General features: G+C 44.0%; 1 protein-coding gene across 1 annotated transcript in view; it reads right to left on the bottom strand.

The window, feature by feature from the left end:
- Positions 1-2252: 2252 nt before the first annotated feature.
- Positions 2253-22779, bottom strand: part of LOC147691934 (uncharacterized) — a 407861-nt gene continuing 387334 nt past the window's right edge. Inside the window, exon 20 of the mRNA XM_086939486.1 lies at positions 2253-3251. Within this exon, the coding sequence (XP_086795612.1) occupies positions 2404-3251 (848 nt within the window). The 3' untranslated portion in view covers positions 2253-2403. The remainder of the gene's footprint in view (positions 3252-22779) is intronic.

The following is a 22779-nucleotide window of genomic DNA, read 5'->3' as shown; positions in this document are numbered from 1 at the left end:
GGCAGTTGCCAGTACAAGGTAGGAAGGATATGGAACTTGGCAGCTCCCTAACGAGGCAGTGCAAAGTTTCACATGTTTGTCTATGGAGCCTAGCAGGATAATGTTTGTCTTTTAATTTCTTATTGATTTTACAGCTTTGATTCCACACACGAGGGTTCATGCTGAATGTTGTATTATGTATTACTGAAGATAAAAAAGAATTCTGAAAACATCTAGCATATTAAAACTTTGAGATTTTTTTGTCAGGATTTAAAAAAAATGACATCTTCACACCAACAAATATGCATAATATGTTGGAACAGACGTGTTTCAGGATACAATCCTGAAAATGGGAACTTTCTGCATTTGACTTGCAGTGAAAATATTCTAATGCAGAACAGAAATATCCCCATAGCCCAAGGTTCCAGCACAGCAGACTGGGAGATTCAGCTGTGCCATGGATAGTGTCACTGTTGACAACAACTGGTTGCCTGCTTACAGGCGGATTCCAATCAACACTATCAAGAGAATAAATCTTTTACCGATGCTTATTAAGTAAAGACCCAGAGTACTTCCAGGTGTTTTTATTTCGGTGTCTGTTTAGCGGAAGTTCCTGGAGGGGCACTTCTCGCAGAATCATCCAGAAGAGAGTTCACAATTTGTTTTTGAAGGTACAATGCCAGGCACTTCTGTTATAAAGAGTGTTAGAGTTGAAAGTTTTAACAATGTTAAATTTGGAAGCCCTTTGTTTTGGGAAAAAAGACAAGACATACACTTACAATGCAGACAGTATACAACAATTTTGAAAAGCCACAGGCCAAACTGACTTTGAAGAGAGATTCCTTCCCCTTATGGGGAGAGAATGAGTTATGGCTTAAATCTCTTGAGGCAAGAAGAAAAAACCCATATACAAGATCTAAACTGTGAAGATGGGCCTAGGATGGTGCCCATGACTCATACATTTTAAATCCACAAGTTTTGAGGTAGCAAGAGTACATAGAAGAGAGCTCTGTCCAGAGGCTACCTCAGACTCGACATGTGGTAGAAAATCAGAACTAAATAACCTCTAGGGTAGTCAAAATAGTCAGTGGATTCACCCAATTGTATGAAATTTCGCTGAATTTGAATGAGTTGAATGCTTACTAAAAAACATCCTGGATCTTTGGCCATTTTAACAATGTATATAGCTAGTTTTGGCTATCAAGGACTCACAGGCTGATGGTAGGGGACAAATGAAACATGTAAATCTGTGAAAGATTCAACTGTCGAGATTAAGTATATACTTGCTAGCTGTAACAGCTGTTTGAGACAGCCAGTATTGCCTCTCAAAGGCTAGAAGCAGTGATAAAAAAATAGTCACCTCAGACCAAAGACACTACATGATCGGATTACCAAAAAGAATGACTGGGCTGCGTAAGAAAAATGTCAGATACCCTATTAAGCGACTGACTTGGGTTCAGCCCTACAGCTTTACATCCTAAGAATTAAATATACAATAACTTTTGGAAATAAACAATATAAAATAGAATACAGTACTTTCTGCCAAAAATACACATTAGTCCCGTCTTATTAAAAAAGATCAAGATGACAATGCATGTTTTAATTTTCATCACTGATTTATTCAACACAAACTTGGTACTGTTTGAGGAGCTCATGATAGAATCTGCATTTGTTTGTTCCAGTCTTTATCTGTACATGTAGTAAAGTGTTTTACAAGATCCAGTGGTCCAGCGTTGCCATGATTAGTCTCTGATCTTTAGGTTGTATTCCTCCTTTTTATGATCACTTTGGTGTTTATTAAAAATAAATGAGGCTTCTGTCATAGTTACGTCTTTTGTTTTCTTTCTCATTTGTTCCATTGACATAAAATGGCAATTTTGCTGTTTAATTGTTCCCACCTCTCTTTTTTCTATTAACAGAACCTTCAGCTGCACTATCAACAGGATTTAGACCAGTCTGGTGACAGAAAAAAGGAGCCGTTTCTAATCAGATTTGCCATCTGTGCATTGGACCCTAGGATGTGTTCATTCATTACTTGTAGGCTTATAATGGGAGACTTGCATTTGTAGTTTACTATATGGCTCATTCCAACTTGTCCTTTGAAGACGCTCTGCCTTGTTACAACAGGTTTTATAAATAAAATGGAGTGTGGAGTATTTTCTTGTTCTTGTATCCAACCAAGATTTTTCTGCGGCCAATCCATGGCTCTAAAGTTGGAGGATAGCACAGCAGGGGATTAGTAAGCTGGTTTATCACTTATTTTATCTCATGGTTGAAGGAGCTAGTTAAAATGTGTAATATCCCATGCGGATGGTTTTCGTCATAGTCTAAGAATCCCAAGAGTGTCTTTAGGTACCTGTTTCAATGGGACCCTAATAAAACACTTGCTACATGTGGAATGCTTGCTGCTCACATTCTGTGCTCTTATGATGCAGACTTACATTTGTGGCTTCTCTGATGCTTGCACAATGTTGAACTGTCAGTGAATTTCTTCTGGCACTTCTTACACTCGTAGGGCCGCTCACCAGTATGGATCCTTTGATGCCTTCTGAGATGCGAGCCATGAGCAAAACTTTTAGAGCATTCCTTACACTGGTATGGTTTCTCTCCAGTATGGATCCTCTGGTGCATGCAAAGATCTGATTTCCGAGTGAAGCGTTTATGGCACTCTTTGCACTCGTACGGTCTCTCCCCTGTGTGAATTCTATGATGATCTATTAGAAGCGATGATTGCCTAAAAGATTTACCACATTCTACGCAATCATATGGTTTCTCCTCCCTGTGGATCATCTGATGCCTGCTCAGTGTTGACCTGTGAGTGAAGCTTTTCTGACACTCTGTACACTGGTATGGTCTCGCCCCTGTGTGGGTTCTCTCATGTTTTGTCAGGGTTGACATATGTCTAAAATGCTTCCCACACTCAGTGCATTCATAGGATTTCTCCCCTGTATGTATTTTATAATGTCTACTCAAATGGGAGCTATGTGTGAAGCCTCTATCACACATCGTGCACTGGTATGGTCTCTCCCCTGTATGGATCCTTCGATGTCTGTACAGATCCCACTTGCGAACAAAGATTTTTTCACACTGCAGACACTTGTATTGTTTCAGTTTTTTTCGGCCTGAAGTAGCACGAGCTTTGCATTTATCACACTGATCCAAGTTCTGGCTGATGTTCTTCTCACACTCAGGGCATTGTCTGTCAGTTTCTCCAAGTTCCTTCATCTTCTGTTCCAAAGATAAACCTTTTGTGGTGGAAATGGTTCCATTCTCTGTTGGAAGAAGCAAAGGTTCCAGGTAATATTTTATGTCATAATACAGCTTAAATGCAAAGGACCAAGTGTAGTTATTAAATCCAAATACAATACTTCATGACCATGAGTTTCTGTGACCGTCAGATAGAAAATTAGTAATTAGGAGAAGTAGGACTCCAGTTAAAAATATAATTATATGAATAGCATCAATAAAATGTCCTCACAGCAGAAAGAAAAGCACAGCAGACTAGTAAATGAGTAACATCCACAAACAGTAAAGAAAATATTAAATAAACATCAAATACAAGGTGCTCTTTTTATCTATTCTGCCTTGCATTTATCAAGATCATATAGAGGAGCTAGAAAAATAAATTTGAATGTTCGACAACACATTTATAATTAGAAAATGAACTGGTCTCTGAGCTAGGATTTAAAAGCAGTAAAATGTTTATAATGCTTAATTTAGTAAGTGGCAGTTGAAGGGATTGAAACCTCTGGCAACCACTTTGAGCAGCGATTTTAAACACACAAAATGGATTTGAAATACATGGTGAAAAAATATTAAAGTTCAGGTTTGGATAATATATTTGGGGAAGATGGTTTTTTTTGCTGCATATTGCTTCCCTTCCAGTTACGGCTCATTGCTAAGCACGGAACAATAAGTTAAATGCATATTAAATTTGGAGTTATACATGATGGGATTATGTAACTGTTTATCAAGTTAGGACAGAGTTGGATTATAATAACGCAGAGTCAATTTAATTTGCTATGGTTGCAGTACAGTAGTGAAACCAGGTAACCCAGACAGTTTTTATGTCTCACATTCCAAAATGTGGGTGCACCATTTTGGTTCTTACAGCAGTATTGTTGATATTTGCATGGTGCAGAGTACAATAAAAATCTTAAGCAGGCATATTAGTTGAAGTACTATCCAAACCAGAGCTCGATAGGTCGAAAATGGCCACACACTTGTGTGTTTCATCTAAGCCTAACCACTTTTGCGTGGGCTGTTCTATTGCCAAGTGCACCCTTCTTACCTAAGATTTTGGTATAACCATCTTCCCATGATTACCCTTGGTGCGACACCAGAGGAAAAGCATTTGGGCTAGTAAATCCATGTACCTGACAAAAGTGCCAAAACTACACTCAATAAGAAATCGGATCGTTGTACTCTTAATAACGTTGTCCTTATTGGGATGGAAAAGCCCTGTGCATGGTAATGGAAATACACCCCTGCCCGAGTGCCCAACTGTACTAATGTCTGGATCCCTAATGCAGATTTTTGTTGTCATAGGAAAACACGGTTATGTGAGTGCGGCATGACATTCGCCAGTCTCACCAATTGAGGTCTTGTTGGACGAGGAAGGATGCCCAAAGTGCTACCCTCAAAGTTTCAGAGGGTCCTGCCTCCAAAAGGAGTTAAGTAGCACAAGTGCAGTGGTAGCAGCACACCATGTAGTGATAAGTAGGAATTAACAGGTTATTTTTAGGTCTCGCGCCTAGCGTTGCAGTGTGCAGCACCGCAGGCGCAGCGTGAGACATTTAGTAGGTAAAAATGGGGTTTCAGAAGCGGACCAAGGAATGGCACATGCACATGGGTGTGCTTTTCCTTTAGGGGCACGCTATTGGGCTTTGCGTACGTGTTTTTTACCAAGAGAGTACGCAATAGGCCAAAGGCGGGCGCATTGCTCCGCCCATGACCTATTGGTGTCTATTACGCGCACCAGCTGCCATGTGGTTTCAAATATCGTGCCCGCACATGGGGGCGATAATTGAAACCACATGTCTGCTGTGGCGCGCGCATGAGCACACCACTCATCTTTAAATGTACGCTACACTGCTTGTTGGGTTTGTCTAAGATACTGAGACATGCTTTAGAGGATACTTGTGTCGTAGTGTCGCAGTTACAGCCCTTGATTACATTGAAAAGGCATGGCACTTTTAGAATTGTAATAGTCAAACCGTATCTTAAGTGTCCTCCGCTGCTCTGGACAGAGGTCAACATTTATCTCGGCCTCAATTTAAGGCAAGTGAAATATCTCAAAACTCGTTGTATTCAAACTCTGCCTATCCCTAACTGCTGTGGCCAGTAAAAGCATAGCAAAGTGGCACAACAGCACTCTCCCATCGAACTCCTGGGTCACTCGGCACACTCTCCTTTTCTCAAGTACTTCCTACTCGTTCTGAACGTGAGCGCACGGCTGACAGGGGCGCGCTCCCTTCTACGCGTGCGTCAGCTCAGAAAATCAGAGTTGCAGAAAGAGCAGGTGTGGGTTGAATAAGATAATTCTTATAATATGCTCATGCCGATTACTTCTATTTCTGCGGTTGTTATTGGCTCTTGTACTAAAGAGTTTGATTAGGCGAGGTGGCTCGTGCCATGCCTCCATCCTTGGATATGTATCTCATTAATAACTTGTGGAGCAGATGTTTGTTCTGACGAGTGGCGCTGAATGTTCAGACAGGAATAGCCTTGGTAAAAGACAGACAGCAATCTGTGAACAAGCATTTACAATGCAATGGTCTCGGCATTATTAAAGGTAGAGCTATTGGCATTGCTCATTTTTGTTTTTTGTTTTTTTAAAATCATAAATAAATGGCATTGTCATTTACATTGCCAATAGCTTAATCGTTCAATAAATGGCATTGTAATTTACAATGCCAATAGCTTAATCGCTCGCAAATGCATGATCTATTGCATTTACACCCACACAGAGTCACACAAACAAAGCCACCCACACACACAAACAAAGCCACCCACACACACATACAGAGCCACCCACACAGAGCCACCCACACAGAGTCATTCACATAGAGCCACCTACACATAGCCACCCTCACACAGAGCCACCCACACATAGAGCCACCTACAAAAAAAGCTATCCGCACAGAGCCACACACACACAGAGCCACACACACAGAGCCACACACACACACACACACACACACAGACAGAGACACACACACACGGACAGAGCCACGCACACACGGACAGAGCCACGCACACACACACAGACAGAGCCACGCACACACACACAGACAGAGCCACGCGCACACACACACAGAGCCACGCACACACACACAGACAGAGCCACGCACACACACAGACAGAGCCATGCACACACACACAGACAGAGCCACGCACACACACACACACAGAGCCACGCACACACACACAGAGCCACGCACACACAGAGCCACGCACACACACACAGAGCCACGCACACACAGACAGAGCCACGCACACACACAGACAGAGCCACACACACACAGACAGAGCCACGCACACACACACAGAGCCACGCGCACACACACACAGAGCCACGCACACACACACAGACAGAGCCACGCACACACACAGACAGAGCCATGCACACACACACACAGACAGAGCCACGCACACACACACACACAGAGCCACGCACACACACACAGAGCCACGCACACACAGAGCCACGCACACACACACAGAGCCACGCACACACAGACAGAGCCACGCACACACACACACAGATAGAGCCACGCACACATAGAGCCACGCACACACACAGACAGAGCCACACACACACACACACAGACAGAGCCACGCACACACACAGACAGAGCCACGCACACCCACAGACAGAGCCACGCACACCCACAGACAGAGCCACGCACACCCACAGACAGAGCCACGCACACCCACAGACAGAGCCACGCACACACACAGACAGGGTAACGAATAACTGACCCAGTCTAGCTTTTCCCATTCAATTCAGTCAGTTGTAGGACTCCTTTAGCCGTGCATGCTGCAAGTATCAGAATGCAAAGCCTGGTTATCGCTGACAAGGTTCTAGCAAACTTGGGAACTCAGTTGGGTCCCAGACTGACATAGAAAGCAGCGGGGGACCCTTCAAGCATCTACGACAAGTAGCCGTATGTGAGATGCCCTTCTGTCCTGACGGAATCCAGCTGCCCGTCCTCCCAAAGCTGGGAATATAGAGGTGCTGGAGGACTGCAGCCAGGAATTAAAGGGCCTACCAGTGGATGACGTCACAATAGATCTCATGACCCCAGAAGACGTCATCAAAGAAAGTAGCATCCTTGAACATCGATTGTTAGAGCTGTAGGATCTGGAGGGTGATCTGGTCTTTCTGTACACTGGGCGCCCTTTAAGAGAAGAAATCTCGCACGAGCAGCCCGTTGATAGACAACATCTCTGCCGAAGGGTCCGGCCCTAGCTTGCCTTTCATTCAATCATGCGAATTATGATGCAACAACAATTTTAGGAAATAACAAACGTTTGCACAAAACTAGTAACTGCGCAGACCCCTCAATCACAAACGTGGAAAAGATGGATATTCTGAGTTAAGAAAAAAGGACAATTATTTCCCACTTCAGTGCAGAAAAATAAATAAAAACTTTGTATTTAAACATAGATCCCAAAATCTGGACAGTCGGGCGGGGGCACGCGGACCAAGGCTGCCAGTTGCGAAAGAACGTGGTGTAAACTGACAACATTCAAGGTTAATGTTGGGGGGGCGAGGGTCTGGGCGCTAACTTCTCAAATATAGCTCATTATTTGCATGCGCTCTCATCATATAATGAGCTTATAAACTATAGATTCTAATCCGTCCTTCTCTACTTGGCCGGAATTGTGTGATCTTGGACAAAACTAACTGCCTTAATTCCGTATACGACTAAATTAGCAGTCTATAGAAACGACAAATTTCATGATATTTAAAGAGCCCGATACATCCATTTAACTTGCGCAGAGGCCCTCCCCAGGCTGCTTCAGCACACGCACTGGCTGCCTGCACGCACCCCAGCCCCTGCCGGCACGACCCCCAGCCCATACATGCATAACCCTAGCCCCTCCCTGCACAGCCCCCAGTCCCTGCCTGCACGGCCCCAAAGTCGCTGCCTGCACAGCCCACCACTTCCTGCCTGCATAGCTGTCTTCCTGGACACGCTGTCAGTTTTCCGTGGCTTCTCCTGCGCCCTGAAGAGGGGGTCGGGGAGGGCTGCGGGGGTCGGGGAGGTCTGGGGGCCCCTTACCTTGGCCCGGGAGAAGCAGGACCAGATGAAGTCCAGGAGCGGCATGATGCGGCAAGGGGTGCGTCCTCGGACCCCGGTCAGTACAGGGGCGACCCTCGCTCAGCCAGACAGACCACCCTCCCGGACAGAGCCATGATCCCTCTCACAGCTGGAGTGAGGCGCCCGGCGCGGGTGGAAGGAGGGACCGGAGGGTGAGAGGAGGAGCAGGCGATTCAAACTGCGCACCGTTACTCCGTTGGCTGGAAACGAGCCCCGCAAATTCCCCAAACATTACGAAAGTCCGCGCTGCAGAGACTTCTCTTTCCTGTCCCTGGAGAGGTGCTGCCTGCACCGGCTGTGGCGGAGAACGAAAGCAAAAGAGGAGAGAGGCAGACACGGGGCCAGCCAGAGAGAAACTATAGAAACAGGACCAGGAGAAACGGGCAGGGAGGAAAAGGAGAGTGTGAGGGAGAAAGATAACACAGCGCCAGGGAGAGAATGAGTGAAAAAGATGAGGACGAGAAGGGAAAACAAGAAAAATGGCACAAAAAGGGAAAAGAATGGCGCCCGCAAGCTTCAAAAATTTCGGATTCAGGGATTTTTTGGAGTGACTCCCTTCTCCTCCAATGGCTGGCCTCCGTTTAGGAAGCCAGCCAATGGAGGAGAATGGAAGAGAGAGGCGGGTTAAAGCCGCCATACTCCAAAACATTAAATCTCCTCCCGGAGACTGCGCAAGCGCAGCCTACGGTCCTCGACCTAAAAATGAGCCTCCGACTAACTGGAGTTTGAAAGCGGCGCGGCATCTCTATGGATTGTTGCTCGGAGAAGAGCACGCCTGCGGGCCGCGGAGTCATATGTATGAAACCCAATGTAAGGGCGCTTTTGTATTTTTTAATGCAGCAACCGTCTATATCATTTTTAAATGCTTTGCCACATGTTGTATTCCTCATTATCTCCGTCTTTCTCTCTTCTTTCAGCGTGGGATGGAGGCGGTGAGGCAGTCTTTTATAAGGCACCAACTACTTACTGCAGGGTAGTCATCATTACTCCAGATACCCTTCCTCTTCTCAGTGGCTACGGGCCCACCTCAGTCCCTAGGGTTCTCAACCTCTATCTGCAATGTCGGGAGATAACCGGCTAGGGTGTGGGTGTTAACGACTCCATCTGGAAAAGGGCCCATGGGTAGGGTCAGGAAAAGCAAGGAGTGTGTTTTTGATTTTGGGTATGCCAAATGATGTGCTGGGGTGGAGTCGGACCTCATTGAAGTAAGGCCTATGACGAGGAAATATTGAGCTGATATTTTTCCCAATGATAGGGGATGCTTCCTTTTTAGTTCTAAGCCTAGTTTATTTAAGCCTAGTTTATTTGCAAGCTTTGACAAAAATAAGCAAGTAAGTTGATTAGATAGGACTCTGTGCTGCAGAGCGCTAGTTATTTTGATGCTAGAGGCAGCACACCCCTAATTATGCTTCATAAATCCTCATCCATACACTGGCCGACTCGCTATAGTTTCCCCTTTTTGGAATCTGTATGTTTTTTGGTACAATGGGACATTTAGGTTTAGTTCGGAAGCTTTCTAAAATATGTGATGAAATAACAAAGTACGAAAAATTATGAAATAGGAACATAATGTTATCTGTATGCGTACATAGTGGAGTGCACTCTTGTTGGATAAGTGTTTTTCATATTTTTAAAATGAACATATGTTTTTAAAGAAAATCAAAAACCTATCTATCTCATTATGCAGTACGTGAAGAGAATGTTGAGTGGTTTGCTCCAAGTATCATTTCAGTCAATCTGCACCAGTAGAGGGGTCCTAATGGTGTCATACTGGCACTGATCATCCTTGATGATTGGTAATTTTTAATAGTATTCATGTTATTTCATCCTTGTTCTACTGCTGTATTGGTGGGGCATTTCTAAGATGAAATAATCAGTCTTGAGGCCATTGTATAAACCTGAACATATTTGAGATAATGGATCTAATAGACCTGGGGCTAGTATGAAATAATGCCACCAGCTATTTTGCTTATTTTAAAGAGAATATCCTTCCAATAAATGCTTCTCACAGAGTTGTGCAATTAATGTGGAACATCACTGCAATTCTTTATAGTTTAGATTTCGAGGAGGTAGTAACATTATTAGCAGATTAATTTTTATTTGCTTCCATTCTTGTTTTTCTCCCACCTCCTTGTTGTTTTTGCCTGTAGCTTATCATGTCATGCTGTGAGTCGGCCAGATGTGCAGACATGTGATTTAGGACAAAGCTGTTAGCAAATCAAAGATTTATAGGCTTTTCTTTAACTTTGGCCCCACCATATCAGACCTCTTTTGAATCTGCGATCCCAGCGCTGGGATGAACTTGATAGGAGCCTGTGACATTTCATCGGGATTCATTAAACCACACCAAAGTGATTAGCAATTTAATCCATTCTTGGCCACCGTTCTAGAGTGCATCCCCTTAACGGAGCTGCATAAAACTCAAAAAGTTTCAAAGTTTGAGCTATTGGCATTGCCAGTAATAATGCAATGCCAATAGCTCAAACTTCCAGTAATGCGAGACCTATTGCATTGCAAATGCTTGTTCACTTGTGTCGCAGGAGTAAGGCCTAAAGGCTCACTCATTTTTTAAAGTTCCTCTACAGTGTGCTCAACTCATTCCTAGCCTACATTAGTTTGGTGTGTAGTGCTAAGCAGTGTATGTGTGGTGTATGTGTCTGGGAAGTGTACAATACAGGGATAATGCAGTACCGAACAGTGCATGCATGATGAGTGCATGTTCTGGGTGGATGTGAGCCTATTATTTGTACAATTAATGGAAGAAGTAGTGTTGAGGCCGTGCGTGCATGAAAAATGCATGTGCTAGATGTATGTATGCCTATTGAAGAACTGAAATCTTCATTCTCAAGGAATACTTACTAATAGAAAAAAGGACTTGGCACAGAAGCTGAAATATGAAAAGATATCTTTATTAAGCTTATAAGTGAGGCCACGTCACACAGAAGCTGTTGCAACTGAATGAGGTAGTTTGAGGAATACAGAGAACAGAGGCCTTATATATGCTTAGGAATACAAAACTCAGCATTAAAGAAAGGGGCAGTCCTAGCTTTTGCAAGCATGCAAAAAGCCCAACATTCCTTCTTACACAAGCCGGACAAACCCATAATAAAAGACCACAACCCATATCATGAACAGGTCATAAAAGAAAGAAGGAACAGAAACAGATGAGAACTAGGATAAGGGGTGTGTATGTGCACACCAAACTTTACAATCTCCTGTGCTCTGATCCTTAATCTTGATCAGCTACTGGGCAAGGAACTGGCCTAACAAGTTCAGCTTCAGGCAACAGGGTCAGTTCACTCAGGTCCTCTAAAAGTCAGCTAAAGTCATCGGCCTATGTGAGGGCAACCACAAAATGGCTGCCATGCACAAAATGAAACCCAAGGGTTCAGAATTCACGGAACCTTACTATGAGTGGTAGCGTATATGAAGGACACTGTGTTCTGCAGTGTGTGCGCATGTTAAATGAATGTTCTGGATGCATGTGAGCCCAAGGTAAACACTGAGGATGGCGGTACTGTTAAAGATGTGCCTAGGCAAGATCTACAAATGAGTTTTTTTTTTCTTCAATTCCAATATACAGTTTTCAAAGAATAACGCAGACTTTTGCAAAACTGATTGGTCTGGCTTTAGCTATCTAAGAAGCATTTGTTTATGCCTACATTAGGATGTGTCTGCTCATTAATACCAAACATACTGGCTGTGATAGTAATGGTGGTGGTGGTAATGGTTGAGGTAGCATTAATGATGTATGTTTAAAGCAATAACTGTGGAACCCATTTCTGCCTTAGCACTTTTGAGTCCACCCCTTTCTATCAGTAAACCAATGCGGTGTTCCCTATGTTTTAAAAGTTGATTGTACTATTTTAACATGTGTATTTAGGTCCCTTGCTTTTAGTAATTGTAATGGTTTTAAATAACAAAATGCTATAAAGAATTTTTATTATTATTATCATCATGTTAATGGTGTTGGTGACAACTGTGACAGTACTCATAACTGAGCAGCAGTAGTGATGAATAACCGTCGCACGACAGTCCACTGTGTCATGCATTAGAAAGGTTAAGCGGGAACAGCATGCTTAAGATGCCTTTAAGAAATTTTCAACGGTGTTCAAAAGAGCCCTTTCAGACTTCTGGAACAGCGGTACTTAACCATTTGACTTCTGTGGACTCCCAAGGAATGACTACTGGAGAGAAGGGACCCCGGCCTAAGGAATTTCTACTATCTGAACACCAAACAACCAATAAATTAAGAAATGTTCTATTTAATTCCCAAACAACTACTATACAAAAAGTAGAAATGTTTAATAAGAAAGGTTGGAGTTTTTTAAATTTGAATTTTTAATTCTGAAAGATGAAGTGATATGCTAGACTCTAGCATATCACTTTGTTTATTTCATCCTAATGCATGCACTCTTTTTTTCTAAGCTTACCAGTACTTGATTTAAGGCCACAAGGGCCCCAGGTTAAGAATTGCTGCTCTGGAGAGATAAATACTGGATGGCTTGCACAAGAAAACTCTGAGTCCAGATGAAGTTGACCCCACTGGGAAATTAGGGAAAAGCCATCCTGGGACAAAGACTATAGGACAGTCAATGTGTGGATTTCAGTGTCATTAAATAATACTATAGTATCAAGCAATGAGATGAGGTGGGTAAAGTCATGCAACAATAGCCTACTTGGAACTAGTGAATAAACTGTCCAAACGTGTCGCTGAAGATACACGTGCTCAGCATACTCCTGCCATCTATTGTTCGGCTCGGTCGTGTACATCTTATTTTTCTTCAAAGACGTCTTTTGAGTCACGAGCTATAGTGACTCCTCCTATGATTGGTAATGTGCATATTCATCTGCATGATTGTTTTCTTCCGTTGTCAGCTTCAGATGTGTGTCACCAAAGCCTTAAGTCGATGCAGCATGGTGTCAATTGTCTGGGTCTTTCGGTGATTTCACTCCCTGTTGCAAGAGACAATCTAGTTTTTGCAGTCTTCTCAATTCCATTCCAGTTTGGTCAGTACAGCGCCTGGGATCTCTTCAACTTTGTTAGGGTTATCTACATATCCATAACAATGCTAATCTGTGTGTACATCGCAAGGATGCTTTTTATTATAAATTACGAAGCATTTCTGGGAGTTAGCACAGGAGACACTTCAGCTGACACAGAGGGCCAAGAAGTTCCCTAACATCCCTGTGACGGGTGTCCAGTTCGTGACCAAGACGTGGTCCTACATTTTTCCTGCTAGGTTATGGAGTTGGACCTTCCAGTGAGGAGAATCTGGCTCTACACCTACATACACACTAGACATACTCAGAGTAGGGATCGCTGGGGTGTTTTTAAGGCTGGGGGCTTAGTATACAAGGCAGGGGTCTGCTTTTAGGATTCAGGGCGCTTGGGGTCTAGGGCAGAACCTTAACCACGCACATGCCTTTACTAAATATGCCATTACAACTAAACTAGTTGTAAATTCATGCGTGGTTAAGACGTGGTCACTGTTAAGACCGTGTTAATCAGGCATGCATGGTTGGGAAAAGCGTGGTTGCAACATACAACCTTGCATATATACACGGTCTTAGCACCACAGTAGAACTGTATCTGATATTCACTCTTTTGGTGCTCGTAATCACTTTAGTCTCCTTCTGTCTACTGATTATGGCAGCATCACGGAGGGGTCAGGGATGTCATGTTCAGTGGTTGCCAGAAACCATTTGCTCCTTGTTTGGGTTGAGGGGGAGGCTTATGGTGGCACTGTGAGCTAGCTGGCCTCAAGGACAACATATACTACTGGGGTGTACAGAATCAGTCTAAGCACCTCACCCAAAGTTTATGTTGTCCACAAACGTGCATATCCTATGTATTAATAGTAACTATACGACATGGCACCGCCAAAGTTGGTTGGGTTCTTATATTACAGTCTACCTGAGTAGTGCAATACTGCCTTCTCGGAGGCTCCTACTCATCTCCATACCAGAGATGTCCAGGTGGGTAGGGAAATCCGCCTCAGTTAAGTTGGTACACCCTATGAATTGGGTATAGGTTATTCAACCCTGTAGGATAAACTTCCCATATTGTGCTTACCCAATCTCCATAAATTCATTTACTAATTTCCCTTCCCTTTAAAACATGTCTGAAAACAGAGAAGATTTATTAAACTATGGTCTCCCGGCTAAGGGTGGAAATGTCACCTTCGTGATTGAGGCACACGAAGCATTCAAGACAAATGTATTCTATTCCTGGGTTTAATTCCCAGCTGCAAATGATCGCACACAAATGTTTCATGCCTATATTGAGGATGAAACACCAGAGGAAGACACTCCATATGAAGACGTAGAAATACCTCCCACTTACCAAGATCATATCAAATTGGTTTAAAGGCACCCTCCCACTACACTACAGCAAATTTGAGACTCGGTCCACTCAGCAAAGAAGGAGAAACATGGCTGATCTTAGCTGCATATACACCACATCTTGAAACTGATAATTTAACAGCAGCAGAAATACGTACACTACACAGAGATTTAGTAAAAATTCACAGAAATCTTACACAGTTCATAACACGAACACTCACAGTTAATTCTGCACGGACTGTTCAAGCTGCACAACCACAACTGGCTATCACAGATATCACTCTACAAACACTGAATGCCGTTAGGGGAAAGATTCCCACCAGTCTGGAGAAAATTCCATTCTGGATAGCACAAAAAAACAAGGAAGCTTGAAGCAGTATTTCCCCATAAGGGCCCCCAGGAACAAACAGAGAATACTATCTGCTTGTCGATGGGGATGGCTCTCCCAGTGGAAGACTGCTCCACTTATGGTATAGTCTTCGCGGATGTTTATTCCAGAACACATGGTACCCCTCACAGGCTGTTTTCCCTGATGTATAGAACAGTTTATGAATGAGTACGGGGCAGCACCTGCCCTGGACTTAGGGATGAAACTGATAGGCAATTGTGCAGCAATATTCAACATTACGTTGAGTAACATAAAAGGGAAGGCAGCTGCGTTAGCTATACGCCAACACTGTAGGTATTTCACTCCTGCACAACAGGAGCGGAATTACCAAAAATGAAACCAATGCTACTTTAGGCAGAGATAGTTTGTGAGCCAGACCTGGGAAACCACAATGTAAGAGTAATTCTGAAAAGGATAACTAAGTAAGCACCCAACTCTTCAATGAAGAAGAAGTGGGATAATAAACCGAAAAATTGAAGTCAAACAAAGATCACGGGTAGGTCTCCTCAACAGGAAGCCACTGAAAAAAGATATGATCGCAGAAACATTGATAACATTAGGAAGCCTGACAGGTATTAGGATACTGATATATGTTCCCCTCGTTCCTTTCAGGAGTCATCCGATACACGTTCGGCGAGAAGTGGGCGGTCAGAGCGCACATCAGAAGAGCATGTGAAGCCGAAGAAGGAATCACAACCCTCGTCTGACTATATCATTAATAAAGAAAATAAAAAGAATAATAAACTTCAATTCAAAAAGAAAAAGGTAGCCGGAATTCAATTCAGGCATGCCCAGACTACTGAGGACTCTCCTTCTGAACGCAGAATGAGCAGCTGGACAGCGCGGCAGAAGTCACAATACCTCGCCGGAACCTGATGGATTATTTGGCGGCAGAAACCTAGAAACATCAAGGCTCTGTTTTGGGAGAACAGGACGTATGGTGACAATATTTTTTTGGCTGAAAAAGACTGACCACCTGAGTTTGTAATGGGATGCCTAAATGGGGAAACAGTCATTTCACCTGCTTTCTCTGACCAAGTCCCGGAATCAGCTAAACATTCTTGTGCCAAGGAGTGGGCGTTAACAGTAGCTCATGCACTATACCGCAATCTTGTTGGGTGGGATGAAGAGTCACCTCATCATGAGATCGTAATCAAAATTGATTCCTCAACCACAGAGACAATACCCAATAAAGCATGAAGCTGAAAAACAATTTATGGAAATCCAAAAACAACTTTAATACCAAGGTGTAATGGAAAATTGCACCTCTTCAATGAATAACCCCTGGTTTCCTATAATGAAACCAGACAATTCATACCATCTAATAATAGACTACAGACATCTAAGAAAAGGAGTTGCTTACCTGTAACTACAGTTCTCCAGTATTGGTATCTTTCATAGATTGTAGAACAACAGGAGAGAGAGAAAGGGATTTCCACTATGTGGAGGGGAATACTCCTAATCCCCTTAATGGTCAAATAAACAAACAAATGGAAGAGACCGTCACTTTGCACTTTTTTCACTATTTATAGATAACAATGGATCAATAATACCCATACATGTACCTTTTTATTATTGTCCAGTAGCTCTAGAATAAAAATCTTTTCAACTGAGTTATACCAGGACAATTTTTAATCAACTTTTTTCACTCTCAATCTCACACAAAAAAAAACCCCGCTCCACTGTAGTGAGGTGTTGCAGCACACCCCGACGGCATTCGGCTGTTCGGGTGGGACCCCAATGATGAAGCATGTCACCAACTAGGTTGGTGAGTGAGGGGTCTTCTTAGAAAAGGACAATGTCCTTTTCTTGTGCTTCTTTTCTCTTCTCCCACTTTGCTGAGACCTTGACAGGTCTTATGGTGGTACTCCTCCATTTGTTTGTTTATCTTTCATAGATTCACATGCTTGAATCATCCCAGTCGTCGTAGTGGGAGTCTCACGGTATACATATAAAAGCAGTAGTTAGAACTACTATAGGCTACCATGCAATGAAGAGTCACTGCAATAGCCTATCCACTTTCTTTTCTAAAAAAGAACCAAACTTAATCAACAGACAATCAGGCGACGGCAACCTCAAGTGTGAAACTATAAACCTTGACAAATAAGGGAAGCCTCTCGGGGAGGAGGGTGGGTCGCATGTGAATCTATGAAAGATACCAATACTGGAGAACCGTAGTTACAGATAAGTAATCTTACATAGATTCACATGCTTGAATCAGAGTAGCTACAAGTTGAACTGGGATGAAGGGAGCAGTTTGAGGCATCCCGCCTCTCCCGGGTGAAGTGCAAGTTGCATTCTCCCCTGCATATCGGATACCCAGTTGTGAGGCGTGTGGCAGTACCGGGGGACACAAGGAGAGACCTGATGAGCGGACTATTGGCTCTGTGTACCATCAAGTCTTCTGATACCGGGGGCCGCAAAAAGAACTCAACGATCCACTCCCGCTATTTTTTCACCTACCTACACTGCTGTATAACAGGCATTGTGGGTGTTGTGGTCCAAGGATTACGACGGACTACAACAGGTGTGTGCATTCACTTCAAGGGCAGCGAGAAAGGACTACTGTGTTGATGCATGGAGACGGCGTTGGGCGCTGAAGAAGGCGAGGTCCGAAATGCATTCGCCACCACTGTAGCAGTTGTTTGTTCATTAAAGCCTCTCTGAACTGTCCCCCTGGGCTCCTGCTCTTTCTTTGGAGGGAGAAACGTACCGAACGTATCTGCGCTTGCCAGGAGCGCATTCCAGGATCCCCTGCCACGTTGTCGGGACCAGGCACTCTTTGGCACCCTGCTTTGCAGTTAACGTTTGGTCCGGTTACGGACAAAGCCTGGTTCCCGCCTTTGAACAGGGAGGAAGGGAGCAGTTTGAGGCATCCCGCCTCTCCCGGGTGAAGTGCAAGTTGCATTCTCCCCTGCATATCGGATACCCAGTTGTGAGACGTGTGGCAGTACCGGGGGACACAAGGGGAGACCTGATGAGCGGACTATTGGCTCTGTGTACCATCAAGTCTGCTGATACCGGGGGCCGCAAAAAGAACTCAACAATCCACTCCCGCTATTTTTTCACCTACCTACACTGCTGTAGAACAGGCATTGTGGGTGTTGTGGTCCAAGGATTACGACGGACTACAACAGGTGTGTGCATTCACCAGCGGGGGAGGAGCGGTCCAGCCTGCAGTACTTCAAGGGCAGCGAGAAAGGACTACTGTGTTGATGCATGGAAACGGTGTTGGGCGCTGAAGAAGGCGAGGTCCGAAATGCATTCGCCGCCACCGTAGCAGTTGTTTGTTCATTAAAGCCTCTCTGAACTGTCCCCCTGGGCTCCTGCTCTTTCTTTGGAGGGAGAAACGTACCGAACGTATCTGCGCTTGCCAGGAGCGCATTCCAGGATCCCCTGCCACGTTGTCGGGACCAGGCACTCTTTGGCACCCTGCTTTGCAGTTAACTTTTGGTCCGGTTACGGACAAAGCCTGGTTCCCGCCTTTGAACTGGGATGAAGGGAGCAGTTTGAGGCATCCCGCCTCTCCCGGGTGAAGTGCAAGTTGCATTCTCCCCTGCATATCGGATACCCAGTTGTGAGGCGTGTGGCAGTACCAGGGGACACAAGGGGAGACCTGATGAGCGGACTATTGGCTCTGTGTACCATCAAGTCTGCTGATACCGGGGGCCGCAAAAAGAACTCAACGATCCACTCCCGCTATTTTTTCACCTACCTACACTGCTGTATAACAAGCATTGTGGGTGTTGTGGTCCAAGGATTACGACGGACTACAACAGGTGTGTGCATTCACCAGCGGGGGAGGAGCGGTCCAGCCTGCAGTACTTCAAGGGCAGCGAGAAAGGACTACTGTGTTGATGCATGGAGACGGTGTTGGGCGCTGAAGAAGGAGAGGTCAGAAATGCATTCGCCGCCACCGTAGCAGTTGTTTGTTCATTAAAGCCTCTCTGAACTGTCCCCAAACAACAAAGTTTGCCCAATGAGGAGATGCCACACAATGGAGATTCACAGCCTTTAATCAAGGAACAGCAGTTCGATAATGAAGCAAGGTCCCCCTCTTTCAAATCACAGCCCAACGCGTTTCGAGCAGCCTTCGCTCTTGTTCACGGGCTCGAGTGAATAAACAAAACGGCATTTTCAGATGCGTCTTAAGTCTAACAAAGGTCTCCTCATTGGGCAAACTTTGTTGTTTGGGGATATATATATATATATATATATATATATATATATATATATATATATATATATATATATATATATATATATATATATATATATATATATATATATATATATATATATATATATATATATATATCAAAGAAACCCTTTCCGATTAAGAGAGTATACCAGCACTCACAGGGTTGTCTTTACACAGCAGCAGCTTTATTCAAAGTGGCAGACGCGTTTCGGAAGTGCCCCTTCGTCAGTGTTTCACCGAGAGCACTGGGAGACACCATGTTTTTACGTCTTTAATCGGAAAGGGTTTCTTTGAAGCTTGTATTTTGTGCAGAGCACCGCTGCACCCTCCTACAGAGTGCCCCGCCTACCGGTGTACTTGGAGCGAGGAGTAACTGGTGAAGGCAACGCCTTTGATCGTGGACAGATTTACCGGGATTAACGCGAAGAAAGAAGTCATTGTTGGCGCAGCGGGTGATCCATCAACAAACCGGTAAGTCCGTTGTGTAGAAATACGTGCCGCGATAATCTGTCGATCTCAAGGTTTGGCGAGGGGTTGGCACAGCAGGAGGCTGGGTCAAGGAGTTGACCCAGGAGGAGCCCGTGAGTGGGGCTCGCACTAAACAGAAGATGAGTATGTTTGACGTGACGGAGCGCAGAGAGGCTGCAGAGGACATATTTAGAAAAAAGAAAACGGATACCACGAATGTGGAGCAACCTGAAACAAGCAATATTCCCAACTCTCTTGAGACACAATTCCAGAAATTAGAGAGACTCTATGAAAGAGAGAAACGCAAGTGGTGGGAGGCCTCCTCATTACAAAATTATATTGAGGTGTTACCGGCATATGACCGGCATGGCAGCTCATACAGCCCACTCATGTAAAGGAATGTTGGGCATATTGGTGCAATTTGCTTGGAGCGACAGAGACAAAGCGCTCAAGAAAATTGAAGGCCTGGAGGATGAGTGGGCAGAGTCTTAACTTCTCCCAAAAGATTTGAGCAATCAAGGAAAGAAATTTCGAATAAAAACAAGATGACGCCCATAGGGAAACCAGCTAGAGTGGAAATCTCAGAGTCCTATATCACGGAAAATGAGCAGTCAGAGGAGGAAGTGGCAGGACCATCAGGGAGACGACAGAAGACCCCTTTTCAGGAGGAGTTCAAAATCATTTGCCAATCATGGCTGAGGGGTTGGGGGAGCAAGCCCCCAGAAGGAGAAGGGGTGGTCGGAAGAGGAAAAGCCAGAAGCAATAAAATGCCACGAGTAACACGCAGTAAGAGGGGGGGGCAGATGGTAGGTGAGGACGATCACCTGACCATAGTCAACCTAACATCAATAGTCTTGACTGAAGTTGAGTAATCGGTGCTCAAACTGGGACTATCATTTTGCCCACATAATCGCCTGGAATACACCCAAACCAGGATTGATTTGTTTAAGTTTGTTCGCAAGCTTAAATTGCACAAGTACTTTAAACTTAACCCTACCTCCAAAGAAGCCAGACTTCTGAAATAACAGAGTAAAGACACAGACTTATTAGCAGTGAATGATTTAACTACCCTAGAACTACTAGAAGAATTGCGCCACGAGGGGACGTTGGAAGATCTGCCTACTGCGACGACCCTGACACAGAGAACAAGGCGGGCAGAAGTGGAACAAGAAGCACCAGAGAGTAGCTTCAAACCACCTTCACAGTTCCTCCCACAAATGTCGTAAGACGCAATCGATACTTTTTTCAGAAGCAGTGATCAAGGATTTAGTAAAACAGAGAGAAACCAGGGCCATCTAGAGGCAAGAACAATCTAACAAAAACCCAGAGAACAAAAACAAAGAACTTGGAAAAGTATAACTCAGTAGTATACAAGCCTTCAGATAAGGGAGCCAACATTGTTCCTCTGTCACGTGATTACTATGTGGAGGAAGCGTTAAGACAATTAAGGAATCATGAGTGTTATGAATTGACAACCAAAGAGGAATACCAGAACAGTATCCAACTAATGCACACAATAATAAAGAAATGGCATGATAAATCCATGATAGATCTGGATGAATATTTATTTCTCAGAACTACCAACCCTATCCTAACGACTTTTTATCACTTACCCAAAGTGCATAAGGATAAACCGAGATGGTCTGGGAGGCCGATAGTCTAATCTTTGGGGAGTTTAAACAGAGAAAATTTCTAGATTTATTGATTATTTTTTGTTTGAGTCAGTTATACAGCTGAAGTCCTACATCAAGGACACATCAATCACATTGAAGGAATACAGTGGGATCCAATATATAGTTTGATTGTGCTAGATATAACCAGTCTTTATACCTGCATTAACCATTCGCGGGGATTAACTGCTGTCGAGTACTTCCTACAGAAGAGACCATTAAAATTTGCAGCACATAACAGCATGCTATTGGAGCTAATTGAATTTTGTCTATTTCATAACATCTTTCTCTTCCAGGGAGATCTGTATAGATAAATATCGGGGACCGCGATTGCCCCCAGGTATGCAAATTTATTTGTTGGGTGCTGGGAGGAGTAGGTGGCCTGGGCCACTGATAATGAAAACTGGACAAGGGATGTAGTCACCTGGCATCGATACATCGATGACTTGTTCATAATATGGAAGGGTCCTGTGCAAAAGGCGGAAGAGTATATAGCGATTATGAATAGGAATGATGTCAACCTGCAATTCTCTGGGGAGATCAGCTCAGTGGCAGTGAGCTATCTGGACCGGAGAGTTGAAATTCAGGATGATAACTTGACCACAGCTCTTTTCAGAAAGCCTACAGCAGGGAATAGTACGCTACATGCGTCAAGCAGCTACCCCAAGAAACTGAAGAACAGCATACCCTATGGGGAGTTTCTTAGGTTGAAACAAAACTTCTCTAGGGAGTGCAATTTTGACAAGGCAGCGAAGGAAAGCCGTAGACGATTTTTAGCAAGAGGATATGGTAAGGGACTTTTGGAAAGTACTCTGAGAAGAGTTGAGCTTCTATCTAGAGAAGATCTGCTCAAGCAAAAGACTAAGCAGCCAAGTGCCAACGAAGGGAAATTTTGACTGAGAACCACTTTCTCAGAAGATGCTGACACCATGGGAAAGATTATGAAGAAAAACTAGCATGTACTAAAAACAGATGCTATTACTGGCGATGATATTCCAACATCGCCATTAATTACCTTTAGGAAAGCACGCTCACTGAAGGACCATTTAGGGCATAGTCATCTGGATGTCGCTCCATCTAGACAGGGAACTCTGAATGAAATTAGGGGATTTTATCCCTGTGGTAGATGCAAAGCGTGTGCCTTTAGCAAAAGGGTGTGGTCATATGAGATTAAAGGACTCAAATCTGGTAAAAGGATCAAGAAGTTCATGACATGCCAGACTACACATATCGTTTACTGCCTTAAGTGCCCATGCGGGCTACGGTATATAAGAAGTACTATACATTGTGTAAAAATCAGGATTTCGGAGCACATGCGTGCTATAACTAAGAAGGATTTTAATTATCCTGTGGCACTGCATTTTCTATTAAACACAAATGCAACAGAGATCTCCTACA

The sequence above is a fragment of the Lissotriton vulgaris genome, chromosome 9 (genome assembly GCF_964263255.1).
Source record: "Lissotriton vulgaris chromosome 9, aLisVul1.2, whole genome shotgun sequence".
Taxonomy (NCBI): domain Eukaryota; kingdom Metazoa; phylum Chordata; class Amphibia; order Caudata; family Salamandridae; genus Lissotriton; species Lissotriton vulgaris.
The sequence above is the reverse complement of the archived record's forward strand: the minus strand, read 5'-3'. Positions and strand labels throughout refer to the sequence as shown.